Source organism: Poecilia reticulata, linkage group LG1 (genome assembly GCF_000633615.1).
Source record: "Poecilia reticulata strain Guanapo linkage group LG1, Guppy_female_1.0+MT, whole genome shotgun sequence".
Taxonomy (NCBI): Eukaryota; Metazoa; Chordata; class Actinopteri; order Cyprinodontiformes; family Poeciliidae; genus Poecilia; species Poecilia reticulata.
Genome location: NC_024331.1, coordinates 18230236 through 18243204, shown reverse-complemented (window position 1 = coordinate 18243204; position 12969 = coordinate 18230236). Strand labels below are relative to the sequence as shown.

The following is a 12969-nucleotide window of genomic DNA, read 5'->3' as shown; positions in this document are numbered from 1 at the left end:
ATATAAATAAATTGTGACATGGAAATCATTCTCAGTCTCATTTACATCAATAATCCTGAATATCCTGCAGGAATGGACAGAGAATCAGGCGAGAGGCCCTTGGTAGCTGTAGAGCTACAGCAAACCATAGCTAAATTTCGAGAATCTCTTAGTGGTGCTCCATAAATTTCACAGGGATTTATTTTTATCCTTTACCTCTCTTTTGTTTTCTGTTTTTTTTTTTTCAGGCTCTAAAGAAGAGACCGGGTTTCTCCAAAATCCTCCATGTGAAAGCAGACAGCCTCTGCTAACATTCTTTGTGCAGGTTGCTGGAGAGTGCGACCACAGTATGAGTTGATCTGCAAGACACAGGTAGCTTGAGCCCACCTCCTGGTGGCTCTGCGCATTTGGAGCACAAGAAACAGAACCAAGAAAGATCTTATTGATGAATAAAGGCCCAGGATTACCAAGTATATTTTACTAAGTAAAATTTAAAAAAATCATAAAACAGAACCAGATTTGATGAAAATGTGCTACGTGTTGGTGATCTTCAGTGGCAGTAAATACCCAACCGAGAGCCTGTATAAACCTCACTAACTCAAGAAACACAGCTGCGTTCAAAACTGTCTCTCATCCACAACCTCTCTCTAAACGTGGAGCCACTTGGAATGTCTCCACGCTGCATTCTTACTTTCCGCATCTGCTTAATGCAAACTAGCTTCAACGTCAACCGCAGAAACAAGATGGGTGCGTATTTTCCACAGACGTCCATCAAGCGTCTGTTTTCACAAGAGGCTGAGGCTTTTTTTTTTTTTTTTCTAAGGGGTTGCAACGGGAGCTTTATGCTTAGGTGTGATGTTGAGGAAATAAATGATTATCGCTCTCTGTCCCCAAAACTTGCCAAATCCAAGTGTGTGAACATGCACTGCTTCCAAGCACTGCAGAAAGGGTGGTGGGGGAGGGGTCTCCCACCCTGCAACAACACACAGACCATGTTATCTTGAAAGTGCATGGTAGCTCTGGGGTTTTGCCTCCAGTACCGTCCTCTGCTTCCTTGTATGAGAATATCCATGTCAACCAAACTGGATTCAGTGTTTATGAACTTTGTTGTAATTTCTGGACCTGTTTGCGTCAGAGGACATGTACGGAGTATCCTAAGTCGCTGCTGCATTTTGTAGCGACGTTGGTCTTTTTTTCCAGTATTTCCTTCTCCGGTGTGCTAATTATAAAAGGATGAGGGACCAGGCAAGTCACCAGTGTCCCTACTGGACCCAAGTTTGCTGTGAGCAGAAGCAGCTCAAACTGAATATAATGTGTTTGTGTTTCCTATAAAGCAAATTATCCAGGTGTGTACAGGTGTTCTAGTGTTTGTATTCATACTGAACAGTGCCATTTGCATCATAGGGGCTATTCTCTGCATTCTAATTCCTTAGGTGACATCCTCCAATCATCTTCTGATGTTTTCTTCCACACGGTATCACAGCTAGAGTGAAGGGAGCTGATCCCTGTACGATAAGGGATCCGGGGCAAATATTCTGCTTCAGGTCTTCAGGACTTCCCTTCAAGTTAGGAAATTGATTTGGCAGAAATTTTGTCAAACTTTGATTAGCTGTATTTTTTGGGGGTGGTGGGTTGAAGACAGCACTGCTCTACACATTTTCTGGGTCCAGTGCCGCTTTACTGCAGTGAAACAATGAGCCCGTTGATCTGATGGCTCTGTCTTGAGCTCAAAGTTTTGGATGTTAGAGGTGTGTGTTTGCCAGGCCTTAAAAAGGATTCACTGTTTTATTTGATAGAATGTAATCCCTACTTCGGACCAAAAATGTTTTGCATTCTGGTGCACTGATTTCTCCTTATCTCGAACTTTAATAATGTGCAATATTTTATCTTTCTCTAAAACATGCACAAAATCTGATTGCAGATTGAAACGAAATCACTTTACAGGATGAACATAACAGTCCTTCCCATTCCTTTGCTGCAGGTTGCCTAGAGGGTTCCGACATAATCTTTACAAGTGTGGAGTTTGCATGACATTTGCAAAAACTTATGGCGCTAATAGATGTTATGACTTATTTTTGGGGGGATTGATAAAAACATCTTACCCAATTATTTCAAACGTTTGAGCTTTGGATATCAGGTAAATGATACGATAGCAAAATCAAGCCCATGGTCTCATTATCTCAAGATAATGGTGTGATGAAAACTGTTACCACAACTGCCATATCTTAAGCACAAAGTATCCTGAGATTCATTTTTCTCTGCATAGTAGGATCAAAAATATTTAATGAGAAGTGAGTTTAAAATCTCGTTACTGACAAAATAAAGACACAAAAACTGTTACTGCATCAAAAACAAGCTTAAAATGTTATTATCTCTAGGTAATGAGACAGGGAAACCCTAATTGTTAAAAAAACTCAATATTTCTTGAGGTTATGAAAAACTGAAAGCATTATAATGAGAAAATGAGACACAGAGCTTAGGACAAGAGCATAAAGCACTGATATTGTCATCGCAACAAAAAATCTTCAAGGCATTTTTCTATCAAAACAAGACAAAAATTTCTATCATAGTATATTGAGCTCAGGATCTTGATATCTTCAGATAAAGTAACATTTGAACATAATAAAATCAGCTCTAGATTTTTATCTCAATATGATGAGGTGGTGAAGTTTTCACCTTGACCAATCAAGCTACAAAAAGTTTGAGCTTCTCTAAATGGAAAAAACAAACACACTGTTTTTCATTTTCCTGTGGAAAACTGCCTGAAGATAAAATGAGAAATTTGAACATCTTAAGTCCGGAGTTTTGAAAGGAAAAGTTTGTAGGAACCCTTTGCCTGACATGCTCACCACGAGCACATGTTAAATTATATGTATGGTCACATATAATAGCTGTGACTCTCCCTCTTTTTATTCCACTCTGATGTGGATTGGTTGCTGGCTAACCTGAAGGGAAAAGGCTCACCATAGATGAGATAAACTTCACAGTAGAGAAAACTCCCCACAAAGCACTTGTTGATTTTGAGTTTCAGACAATCCTGCATTCATTATCAGCTACTCTGTATATAATGTTTGTATATAAAAAAAGAAAAAAAGAAGAAAAAAAAACTCCTGACAAAAAAAAAAGACCGACATTTGATGTTATTATAATAAGGTGATGAGTCGGAGCGGAAAAACTGAAGTTTACAGGTCTTCATTTAGAGTCCAATGAATAATTACGCATAGAGAACTATATTATGTCTAACAGTAGTGTTAAAATTGCAGTTGTGTACTAGATACTTTATATTAAATGTGCATCAGATTCATATAGAGATGGAGATTATTTAAAAAGGTTAAAGATGATACTTCAGCTATTTATTTCTATATAAAAAGAGCGCTGTGTACAGTATAATGTTGGCATGTTTGTGTTCATGCATCAATCATTGAGTTGCCTTTTTAACTGTTCTGCTACTGTGGCAAAAAAAACAAAAAAACAATTAGATGTTTAAAGAGCTTTGATTGCCTGCAGGTTAATAATAATCTTCATTTGATCCTGTCTGTTGTTGCACTATAGAGAAAAACACTATTTCAGATGTTTATTATAAGAGTGTTTTGAATGTTTTCGGGTATTTAAAAAAAAAAGATGCACTTTCCTTTCTTGAACACTTTTCATGGCCGTTGGTCATCCATTTGGACAGACGTTTCTGGGATGTCTGTTGCTTGATTGTTGGAAATAACAGTAATAAAAATTGCTTATCTCTGTTTGAGAACAGGCAACATCTCCCACACTGGAACCTATCGCTCTCGTTTAACTACATTTAAGTGCTTTTTAAGTTGCCAGTATGACCTTATATTTGTATTTGTTGCCATCTTTACTTTATTTCTACCCTGTAAATTTCACACTCAACGGTACTCTCGCTTGGTTGTGAATACGGACTCTTTGTAAACGCCGCAGGCCCAGTAAGGCCATAAAACTATGGTGTAAAGGTGCCAGTGACACTGGAAAAACCTGAATCTTTGGCTTCCATCTGTACTGACCTTATCTCAACGCATCATGCTTGAACCGTAACATTTTTGACTCAAGTGTCCTCTGTTAACATTTTTAACATGCCGTGCAATAGGAGAAGAAAGCTGCGTGAGTGTTAATGTACTTCTGTATATATTTTATGTATGAATGATTGTACTCTGCCCATTCATCTGAAGTGTGTTTTACACATTACCTCAACATTTAACAGGGCAATTATTAATGCATTTTCTTTTTTTCTTTTTAAGTTTCTAATTTGTTTCTTACTGCCATCGACAGGTGATTCATCCCAATTTCTGCGAACACATGAATTCTGTTGATGAGAACAAAAAACTTTTTCCAAAAAGATCAAACGGCCTTCTACGATGACTGCAATAGATGGATTTTCATTCATTTGATGTCATCAATAAAACTGCTTTAAATTGTACTTCCTCTTTTTGTTCTTTAAATATATGCATATATATTTATCCGAGATTAACTATATTTAATATATGTCTGAGGCCTTGACTGCATTACTCCAGTTATTTGACCCAAAAACACTTGGTATGCAACCTTTCTGGGATTCTAGTAGAAACTCTGCAATACAAGAACGTAGACGTTAACATGAAACTCACGGCCCCATCAGATAATCTTAAACATCAGGCTAAATCTTGTAAATCTTGTAAATAAATGTTCAGTGGAGTTGCCTTAAAAAAAACAATGTCTCAACATTTGACCACGTGAAGGAGTGCTGTTCTTTCATCAGAAAATGGAAAGATCATGACACGACTGCAAACCCACCAAAACTTTACCATCCACCTAAGTCTGCCACACGAGATCCGAATTTAACTTTAAATCTAACTCTGCTCCCTGAAGCTACAAGCATTGTGTGTACAGTAAATCTGAGCTGTGAGCCTTGCTTTAATTTGAGTCTGGTTATTTGCAGAAAAAAAAGTGGACATGTACAGACGAGCAGGAAGTTAACAATGTGTCTTGGCAGTTGTGCTGGTGGTGTGCCTGAAAGCCGCATTCAGGAAGCCCGGCTGCATGTCACACAGGAAACAACAAAGAGCTCGACTTGTGCGAGTCACTTGCCACACAAAGACCGCCCTGTCTGGGGTTTTTCCTGGTTTCTTGTGAGGAAATCATTTGTGAAAGGATCAAAAGTTCTGCTATTTACAGCACCTTCCCTTAGTAGTAGTAGTCATGCACTTGAACATACACATTGTGTCACGCTTTAGCAAACACCAACGCATTTAGTTGGAACGTTATGAGGTATTAAAGTGGTCCAATTAGTGAATAATGTCAAATAAAATTAATACAAACAAAAGGCTGAAAAGAGTTTCATCCACACAGGTCTGGTCCCCTTTACCCTCAGGCACTTAATTCAGTGTAATCCATGTAATACATGCAAAGGAAATCGAGAAAAATAGGGCTCATCACTCAAGACTTTAGAATTATTTTGCTGGTTTATAAATCACCGAGTAGCTTTGCACCAAAATACCTTAATCTGTTGTAGTTGTATCAGGTCTACTGGTTCTGGTCTGCTACGCATCCCCAGAGCCAGAACCAAACATGGGGAAGCGGCATTCAGTCTTTATGCTCCTCTAATTTGGAACAAACTTCCAGGAAACGGCAAAAAATGCTGAGTTTCTTTACTTTGCCACTGGAGTGTAATGCCCCTTTGCCGTTGCATGTTTTTATCATTTAAAGCAGTTTGAATTGCCTTATTGCTGAAATTTGTGATACAAATAAACTTGATTTATATGGCCCTCCAACAGAGAGCTAATAATGAAAATGACTTTTGCCAAGATGACGTGATGAAACCAGGGCAGCAAGAAAAAAATGAGAAAAAAATGACAGTTTTGGGTGCGGTGGTGGCGCAAGGGTAAAAACCCATGACCCATGACCCATGCCGTCACGGGTTTTGAGTTCCCGCCCGTTGACTTTTGCCACGTCTTCCCCATCTCTCACAACCTGCTTTCCTGTTGCTTCACCACCAAACAAAGAGCCGAAAAAAAAATCCTTATTTTAACATGTTAAATGCATAAATGTGAATAAGTTCACTTTTTTTAAGCTTTGCTGCTTCAAAAAGTTGGCGTATTCCACAGATGTTCACTTTCCTTGACTTTTGTCTTAATACAACAAAGTCTTAAAAAATATCTAATTGTGTCAGTTTTAAAAAATGTAGAATAATACTCCTTTCAGACAAAAACTAACCAAGAGAAATTTATCATTTAGGTTTCACTAAGTATAAAACACATATCATTTTAAGCCCAGATATTTGTAATTTTTTTTTTCAGCTGACATTGAGTGAAGCTGTTAAAACTGTGTCTTTAACTTTATTAAGCCAGGAGACTTGACCGCCTGGTGATGGTGAAGCTGCAGCTGAATGGCTAATTCCTCTGCAGCCTCACGTGTTCCTCTGCCGGAGCAGGACTCATGCCAGAACTTTGTCCCAGGGTTCTCCTCTCCTTGTTCTCCCTGTCTGAATAGAGGAGGAGGGTGCACAGCCGACACAAAACAAAGTTTCAGCTTACACTCATCCAAACGATCCTCTAATCTGACTGATTTAACAATCTCAGGCAAAATGGTGAACGTTGTAAAACTCCTGAGAGTTTCAGTGGAACTTAAAATATAGCAACAAAGTGTCGTATTAATGTTTAATACTCTCAGGTGATTTTATTATTTCTAGAAAAACCACTGGTATTTGTCACTTTTTTTTTTTCCAGTCAATTAAAACACCTTCTTTTGATGTTTTGGGTGTTATATGTAACAGTTAATCGGTAAACAGAGACAGTTTCATATAAAAAGTTATGAAGCTGAAGAATGATCATAGAACTTTTATTTTGTTAAAATTTGACTTTTTTGTTAATTATCTCCATTATTTTCAAAGAAACATGATATTAAATACAGAAGGCACTTATAAAAAGGTAAATTAAAGATGTTGCTGCTATAAACATGAAATTCCTGATTTAGAAAAAAAACAAACAGTAACAGCATCATGAAAGAATGGCCAAGACAAGAAATTACAGCACCGTTGATAACTGTTTAAACAAAACATTTAAAACGAAATTAAGCTGATTTAAAACCTACAGTACGTGAAAAATACTCATCAGTGTAATAATGCCCGAGCTATGCTTACACATGGAACCTAATTGTTAAGACAGAAAGCTTTAAGTCAATGGTTTGTAATTTTTTTCACTAGTTGGAGGCTCAATAACTTTATATAGATTGTATTAGGCTTTGTGGTCGTGGTACACCTCCATCAAGCGGGTGGCCTCTCTCTGCCCTGAGAGCAAAGCACCATGTGTTGTGGAATAGTACTTTCTGTGGGTGGCCTCTCCTGCAAACAGGACCTGCAGCGGCTAAGAAAGGAGCAGAAGAAAGCGGGGGAGGGTAGAGACAAAAGGGAAAACATGTTAGAGAACAAATTCAGATTAATAGCAACATTTGTCAGTATCATATAGACATGGTTTTGGCCTTCCCAGAGGCACCGTCTTCTATCTCTCCTTCCCTCGTTGGAGGTTCACTTGTTGAAGTGCTGCTTTAGCTAACCTGAGTGTGATTTTTAGCCTGGCTGACCTGAAGGACTCTCTCAGCTAAGAGAGGTCATGCTGTTCCTGCAGGAGTGTCAAATGTACACGAAGAACTCCCCACCAATCAAACACACCTCTAGCTCCTCTTCCTCTTCACCCAGAATCATCAGGTTTCATGCTCTGGCCTTGTGGATAATAATCAGCAATTGCTCTAAATGGGTGGCAGTGTGACGGTTGTTGATCTCTATGTAAAGATATATTAGATCTATGCATATATTTACCCAGTTTAGGATGACTCTATCTGAACTTTACTGAACTGAACATTAACTTTTCCACATCTTGACACATTACAATCACGATGTTCTATGTATTTTACAACCATTTTGTTTTGCAAACCCCAGTGGTGCAAAATTAGGAAAATGACACATAGTTCTAAATTTTTTTATATAAATAAAAAACTGAATGGTGTGGTGTGCATTTCCAGCTGGTGTTTAATTGGTGTTCAGTTTTCCAGTGTTCCTGAATCAATATTAGCTGAACTACATTTTGCTGCTGTCACACCTGCAGATGGTTTGACAACATTAAACATTAAAGTCTTTCTTTCTTCCACTAATGTCTTTGTTAGTGGAAGAAAGCCACTCTTCCATAAAGGCCAGATTTCTGTAGTGCATAGCTAATAGTTGTTCAATCAAAAAAAAAAAATTAGACTTGAGCTGTGGATCTCTGCAGCTCCTCCAGAGGTACCCCCTGATTAAGAGTCTCTGCCTGGTCTGTCAGTTTAGTTGCTGTCATCTCCACTTCTCCCTGACCTGTCTGCTGTTTCTTCGTCTTCATAACGCCGTTTGTCCACTGATGTTCTCTAATAAGCATCTAAGGCCTTCACAAAACAACTGGATCGAGACCGAGATTAAATTACAGGTTAACATTCTGTAGTATTTAGATTTCTGAAGGCAATTGATTGCATGAGAATTTATTTAGCGCGGAAAACGTGACGCACTCTTATTTCTCAGTAAGAAACCTTTGAAAATGTTAGTTTTTTTTCTCCATTTCACAACGATATGTAATACTTTGTGTTGGCCTGTCACATAAAATTCCAATTAAACACGCTGAAGGTTTCAAATGGGTCAAATGTTTTTAGATTGTGAGTCCTAACAAAAAATTTGTTTGAGTGCCCGGCAAATGAGAAAAACATGAGCTGTACTTTGTGCAGTTGTCTTACCGGAGCCTTGGTGCTGTTGGCATAAGGCAGCGGCATGGCCAGCCTTTCACAGTCTTGTCCACTGGACCCGACCCTGGTGAAGGAGTAGGAGCCTCGGATGTAGGGGTTGCTGCCCCAAGATGAGCGCAGGATACGCTTGGGCTTTGGAATGTCAGGATTCCCTATCAACAAACAACATGAAGGGAAAAGGTCAGCATATGTACTGCTGAATGTTCAAATTAAATAGAGTTTGCTTTCCATGAAATACTAAAACTCAAACAGGTGGTGTTTTGGGACAGGTTCAAATGTACAAAGGGTATATGCATGGTGATTATGTTAAGATCGTATTTCTTAAATCAATAGTGATAAAATCAATCCTGACACAGAGGAAGCTGCAGTGAGGGCCGAGGTTTGTAGCACTGATGGGTGATGAAGAAATGAGGACACGACTGTTACGATGGCATAGATTCTGCTAATCTCTCTTAAAACTGCATGTGTAGATATACGCATGTTTACCATCATGGGTTTGTCAGCATATGACTCACTGTGACGTTGTGCTGAATCATTAACTGTAGTCAAGGTACAGATCAGTAAAAGGGAAGAATGTAAGTACAAGAAAAACAGTTTAAGCACTAAAATGAAGTGTATTTGCTATGTATTTGAATTCTTAGATTTTGTTGCGCAAAGTAAAGCAAGAAATATAGCCAGGAATCACAGTGCTGTGAAGGGTGAGACTTAAGGTTTTTAAAAAAGTTTCATGTTATTTTATATATTCCGAGTTTGTGGTTTTGTTGCCCATTTTTTCCTCTTATGATGATGTTATTTATATTTACTTATTCGTTTATTATAATTAAGTACCAAGTACATTTGTATTATTTCTGTATAATTACGTATTTTTTACTAATTAAATCAGATTACACAGTAATACCCAAGTACCCTTATACTTTTCTGCTAATGTTTTGTGTTAGTTCTTTTTCTTCTACTGAAGTTATTTGAGTACAGTTTTTGGCTACTTAATCTAAAATCAGGTTATATAAGGGGGATTGATGCTGTAATCTTGTATTTTGACACAGACAAGTCAGATGAGAAAAACAAAAAAGTGGCGTAAAGAGCTGTAGCCATATTGTCGCTTATATGCCAGCATATCACATGATCAAACCGCTGTGGGCAAAGAAAGACAAAGTTCAACGAGTCGAAGTCATTTGCTTAGAACTTTGAGTGCAAACAGAGGCTCCCCACTGTGAGGATATATGTAATTAAACAACAGCTGCATAAATAAAAACACACTGACCTAATTGAGGAGTGTGCGTGCGTGCGTGCGTGCGTGCGTGCGTGCGTGCGTGCGGCTTTGTACTTGATACATTATAAAGTCCATTTTTCTGTGTGTCTGTGAGTGTGTGTGTGTGAGAATGACTTTTGTGTAATTCACATTACACATAAATAGGAAGTACAATGACCTCAGCATGAAGTGACACATACAGCCTCTGTACTTGGACTGTGACCTAGTTCAGAGGAAGAAGCCAGACTTGTGCGTGTTCTGTACTTCCTTTCTGACCTACTGCCATTCAGCACACAGTAAATCAGCCCAGAGAACAGGTTACATGTTCTGTTGCAATCATGGTGGTGCCCTTACGCTACTGTTCCCCGAGTTATTCACCGTCTAAAAATATGAACAAGGCTTGTCTTATCTACTCAGTGTTCAGTTCTGCGTCTGTGATCATTACAGAGGTTCTTTAGAGAAACAGACTCCCCCATCTGAGCTGTGGACCTCCATTATTTCTCCAGTTACTGCCGGGACTTTTGGCTGCTTTGATTTGATTATTGCTCTGTATCTGCAGTTGTCCCATACAAAAGACAGCACTTTATTTTTTCTGCTTTTCAGTTGTGAAAAATGCTGAAACCGTGTGTGAGTTTTCTTCCTCTGCCTTTTTTGTCGATCATACGGAATCGCATTAAAATAGATTGTGGATGTAGTGTGACAAAATGTAACGAAGCAACATATTTCTTCAGGGTGTAGTACAGCTGAGTCATTCAGCTGATTCCTTTGCAAAACTTTGTTTTTCTAGGAACACAAATTATATCACAGCATTGATTATGCTGCAACAACTCCCAGATAATGACCCACTCATGACTCACTTCGTAAAGATTCTCACTCTTAGTCATCCAAGGTTAATTCCAGACAATCGCTTTCACTGAAAGATTGTCTAGAGAAGGCTCATGAAGTGAGGAAACAGATGACCGGTTCCCTGTGCTTGCATGTGTGTGTCCTGACCTGTGAAGCGCCTCAGCAGCTCGGTGCAGGTTTCAGCCACTGTCTCGTCATCGCAGCGCTCCATGTGCAGCGCTTCTTGGCCGCAGATCCAGCCACTTAGCATGTAGCCGTAGCGCTCTGGCGGGTAGAGGACGTCGAAGCTGCAGATTTTCTTGTACCACAAATCTTCGGGGTACGCCAGCTGTTCGAGCTGAGCTTCATCCTCCCACACGAACTGGATGCTGTTGCACTCTGGGCTCCAGAAGGGCTCCTCAAACTCTAGGAAAATCTTGTCAGTGGTGCTGATGCCCAGCTTCTCGATGGCGAGCACCTTGTCTTCAGGAAGAGATGGAGAGAACATGGCCTCATGGTTCTGCTTCAGCACGCCTAGGGAAGTCGTCACGATGACGTGGTCTGCTGAGATCCACTCCTCATCCTCGCACTCCACCAAAATGGGCTGACCCAGGATCAGGGGGTCCTCGTTACGTTGGTGGTTGTTGTCGTTGTGGTTGTCCTCCATCTTGACATGGCTGCTCTTGCCGATGACTTCTCGATGCTGGGCTGAGTAATTCCAGTGGATGCAGCGGACTGGTTTGCAAAGGCAGATGGTGTGTGTCGGGATGTCCTGGGCCAGGAGGTCCACAATTTTCATGAAGCCTTCAGGAATGACATAATGTGCGCCAGGAATCTCTGTCCACTCTCCGAACTCACTCAAAGACACCTCATCCATGCTGGGAGAGCTGCTCTCACAGCTCTCCACCTTAAAGAAAGACATCATATCACTCGTGTAAACATCAAGTCCCTTTCACAACAAGACTGAAAAGCAATTAAGTTGTTACCCCAACAGAAATTAGCCTAGAGGAATCGCTTCAAACATGCCAGAACTCGCACGCTGTTGTGATTTACAACAAAACTACTATTTTGCCTGCAAAAAAGCAAACATTCAGCTATGAAAATGTACTTATCACCTTACAGATTTCTTCTATCTTGCTTGCTTGTCACACTCATTTAATTAATTTATTTTTTTCAGATCATCATCAAATGTTAATATCAGGCACATATAATCTGGGTGAATACAAAAAGGAGTGTTTAAATGATGCTTTCATTCATTAAAGAAAAAAAAATGTAATCCTACCAAACCAAACTGGTCTAATATCAAAATGTTATTTTCATTTAGGAATTTTAATATTTTCCAAACATCTTGAAGATCATCAAGATGCATTTCAGTCATTTGTGTTAATTTTGGTCAGCTCTTTTTCAACTCTCCCAATGATGTCATTGTGCACAGTTGGTTCTTAAAGGTGAACTCTTACTTTAATGGAGACCAGTGAGGTCAGCAGGGCTTTAGATGAGGTTCTGGATTTGTTTGTGACCTCCTGGTTGAGTCCCTGAAACCCTTCCTCATCTGTTCTTTTAGTTCTTTAGACTGGGGCATAAAATGGGGCAACTTTTTGACATGTTTTAACCAACTTCACATAATACAACACCATCTAACAATGGGGACAAACAAAATTTTGTTTATGTTTTCCAGAATGTGACCAAAAAAGCTAAAACAGGGGAACACAGTAAACTGAAAGGCATTAATTTAATTGTTTATTAAATGGTATCAGAGCACAAATGCAAAACAAACTATTTAATACAATTTTTATTTGTAAAAACATATTAAAAACAGTTTGAATATTTTTTTTCACTGTCAGAATCCACAGATGGATGTGAAGAACCCAAACATACCTTGAGGTACTGTTGAAGCATCGAGAGTTTGAGCTTCTTGGTGCTTTCAGAATCATCAAGGTCCTCCATAATCCTCTTGCGCACCAAGTCTCGAGTAAAAACGCCGACGCTGTTCTGGCTCTCAGCACAAACTGGTTTCCCGTTCTGGAAGAACTCCTGAGTCAGTTCATATACCTAAAGGAGGGAGGAATCAGCCATTCACAACAAGAGAAAGAGGAGGAATGTAAAGGCAGAAAGTCAGAAACGCATCTCAATTATGTCAAACTGTAAAAGACAAAACGATGTAATTA

The 12969-nt window shown here is 39.2% G+C and overlaps 2 protein-coding genes across 6 annotated transcripts in view; one reads left to right on the top strand and one right to left on the bottom strand.

Annotated features, from left to right (window-relative positions):
• The window catches only part of fbxo41 (F-box protein 41), a 37757-nt gene extending 33349 nt beyond the window's left edge, over nucleotides 1-4408 (top strand). For all 4 annotated transcript variants that reach the window (XM_017305978.1, XM_008411873.2, XM_008411879.2 and 1 more), the window contains one exon: nucleotides 228-4408. In XM_017305978.1, the coding sequence (XP_017161467.1) occupies nucleotides 228-290 (63 nt within the window). In that variant the 3' untranslated portion in view covers nucleotides 291-4408. The remainder of the gene's footprint in view (nucleotides 1-227) is intronic.
• Nucleotides 4409-6787: 2379 nt separating this feature from the next.
• The window catches only part of smox (spermine oxidase), a 16376-nt gene continuing 10194 nt past the window's right edge, over nucleotides 6788-12969 (bottom strand). For both annotated transcript variants that reach the window (XM_008411845.1, XM_008411836.2), the window contains exons 4-7: nucleotides 12680-12853; nucleotides 10970-11708; nucleotides 8719-8879; nucleotides 6788-7328 (exon numbers count right to left, since the gene is read on the bottom strand). In XM_008411845.1, the coding sequence (XP_008410067.1) occupies nucleotides 7200-7328; nucleotides 8719-8879; nucleotides 10970-11708; nucleotides 12680-12853 (1203 nt within the window). In that variant the 3' untranslated portion in view covers nucleotides 6788-7199. The remainder of the gene's footprint in view (nucleotides 7329-8718; nucleotides 8880-10969; nucleotides 11709-12679; nucleotides 12854-12969) is intronic.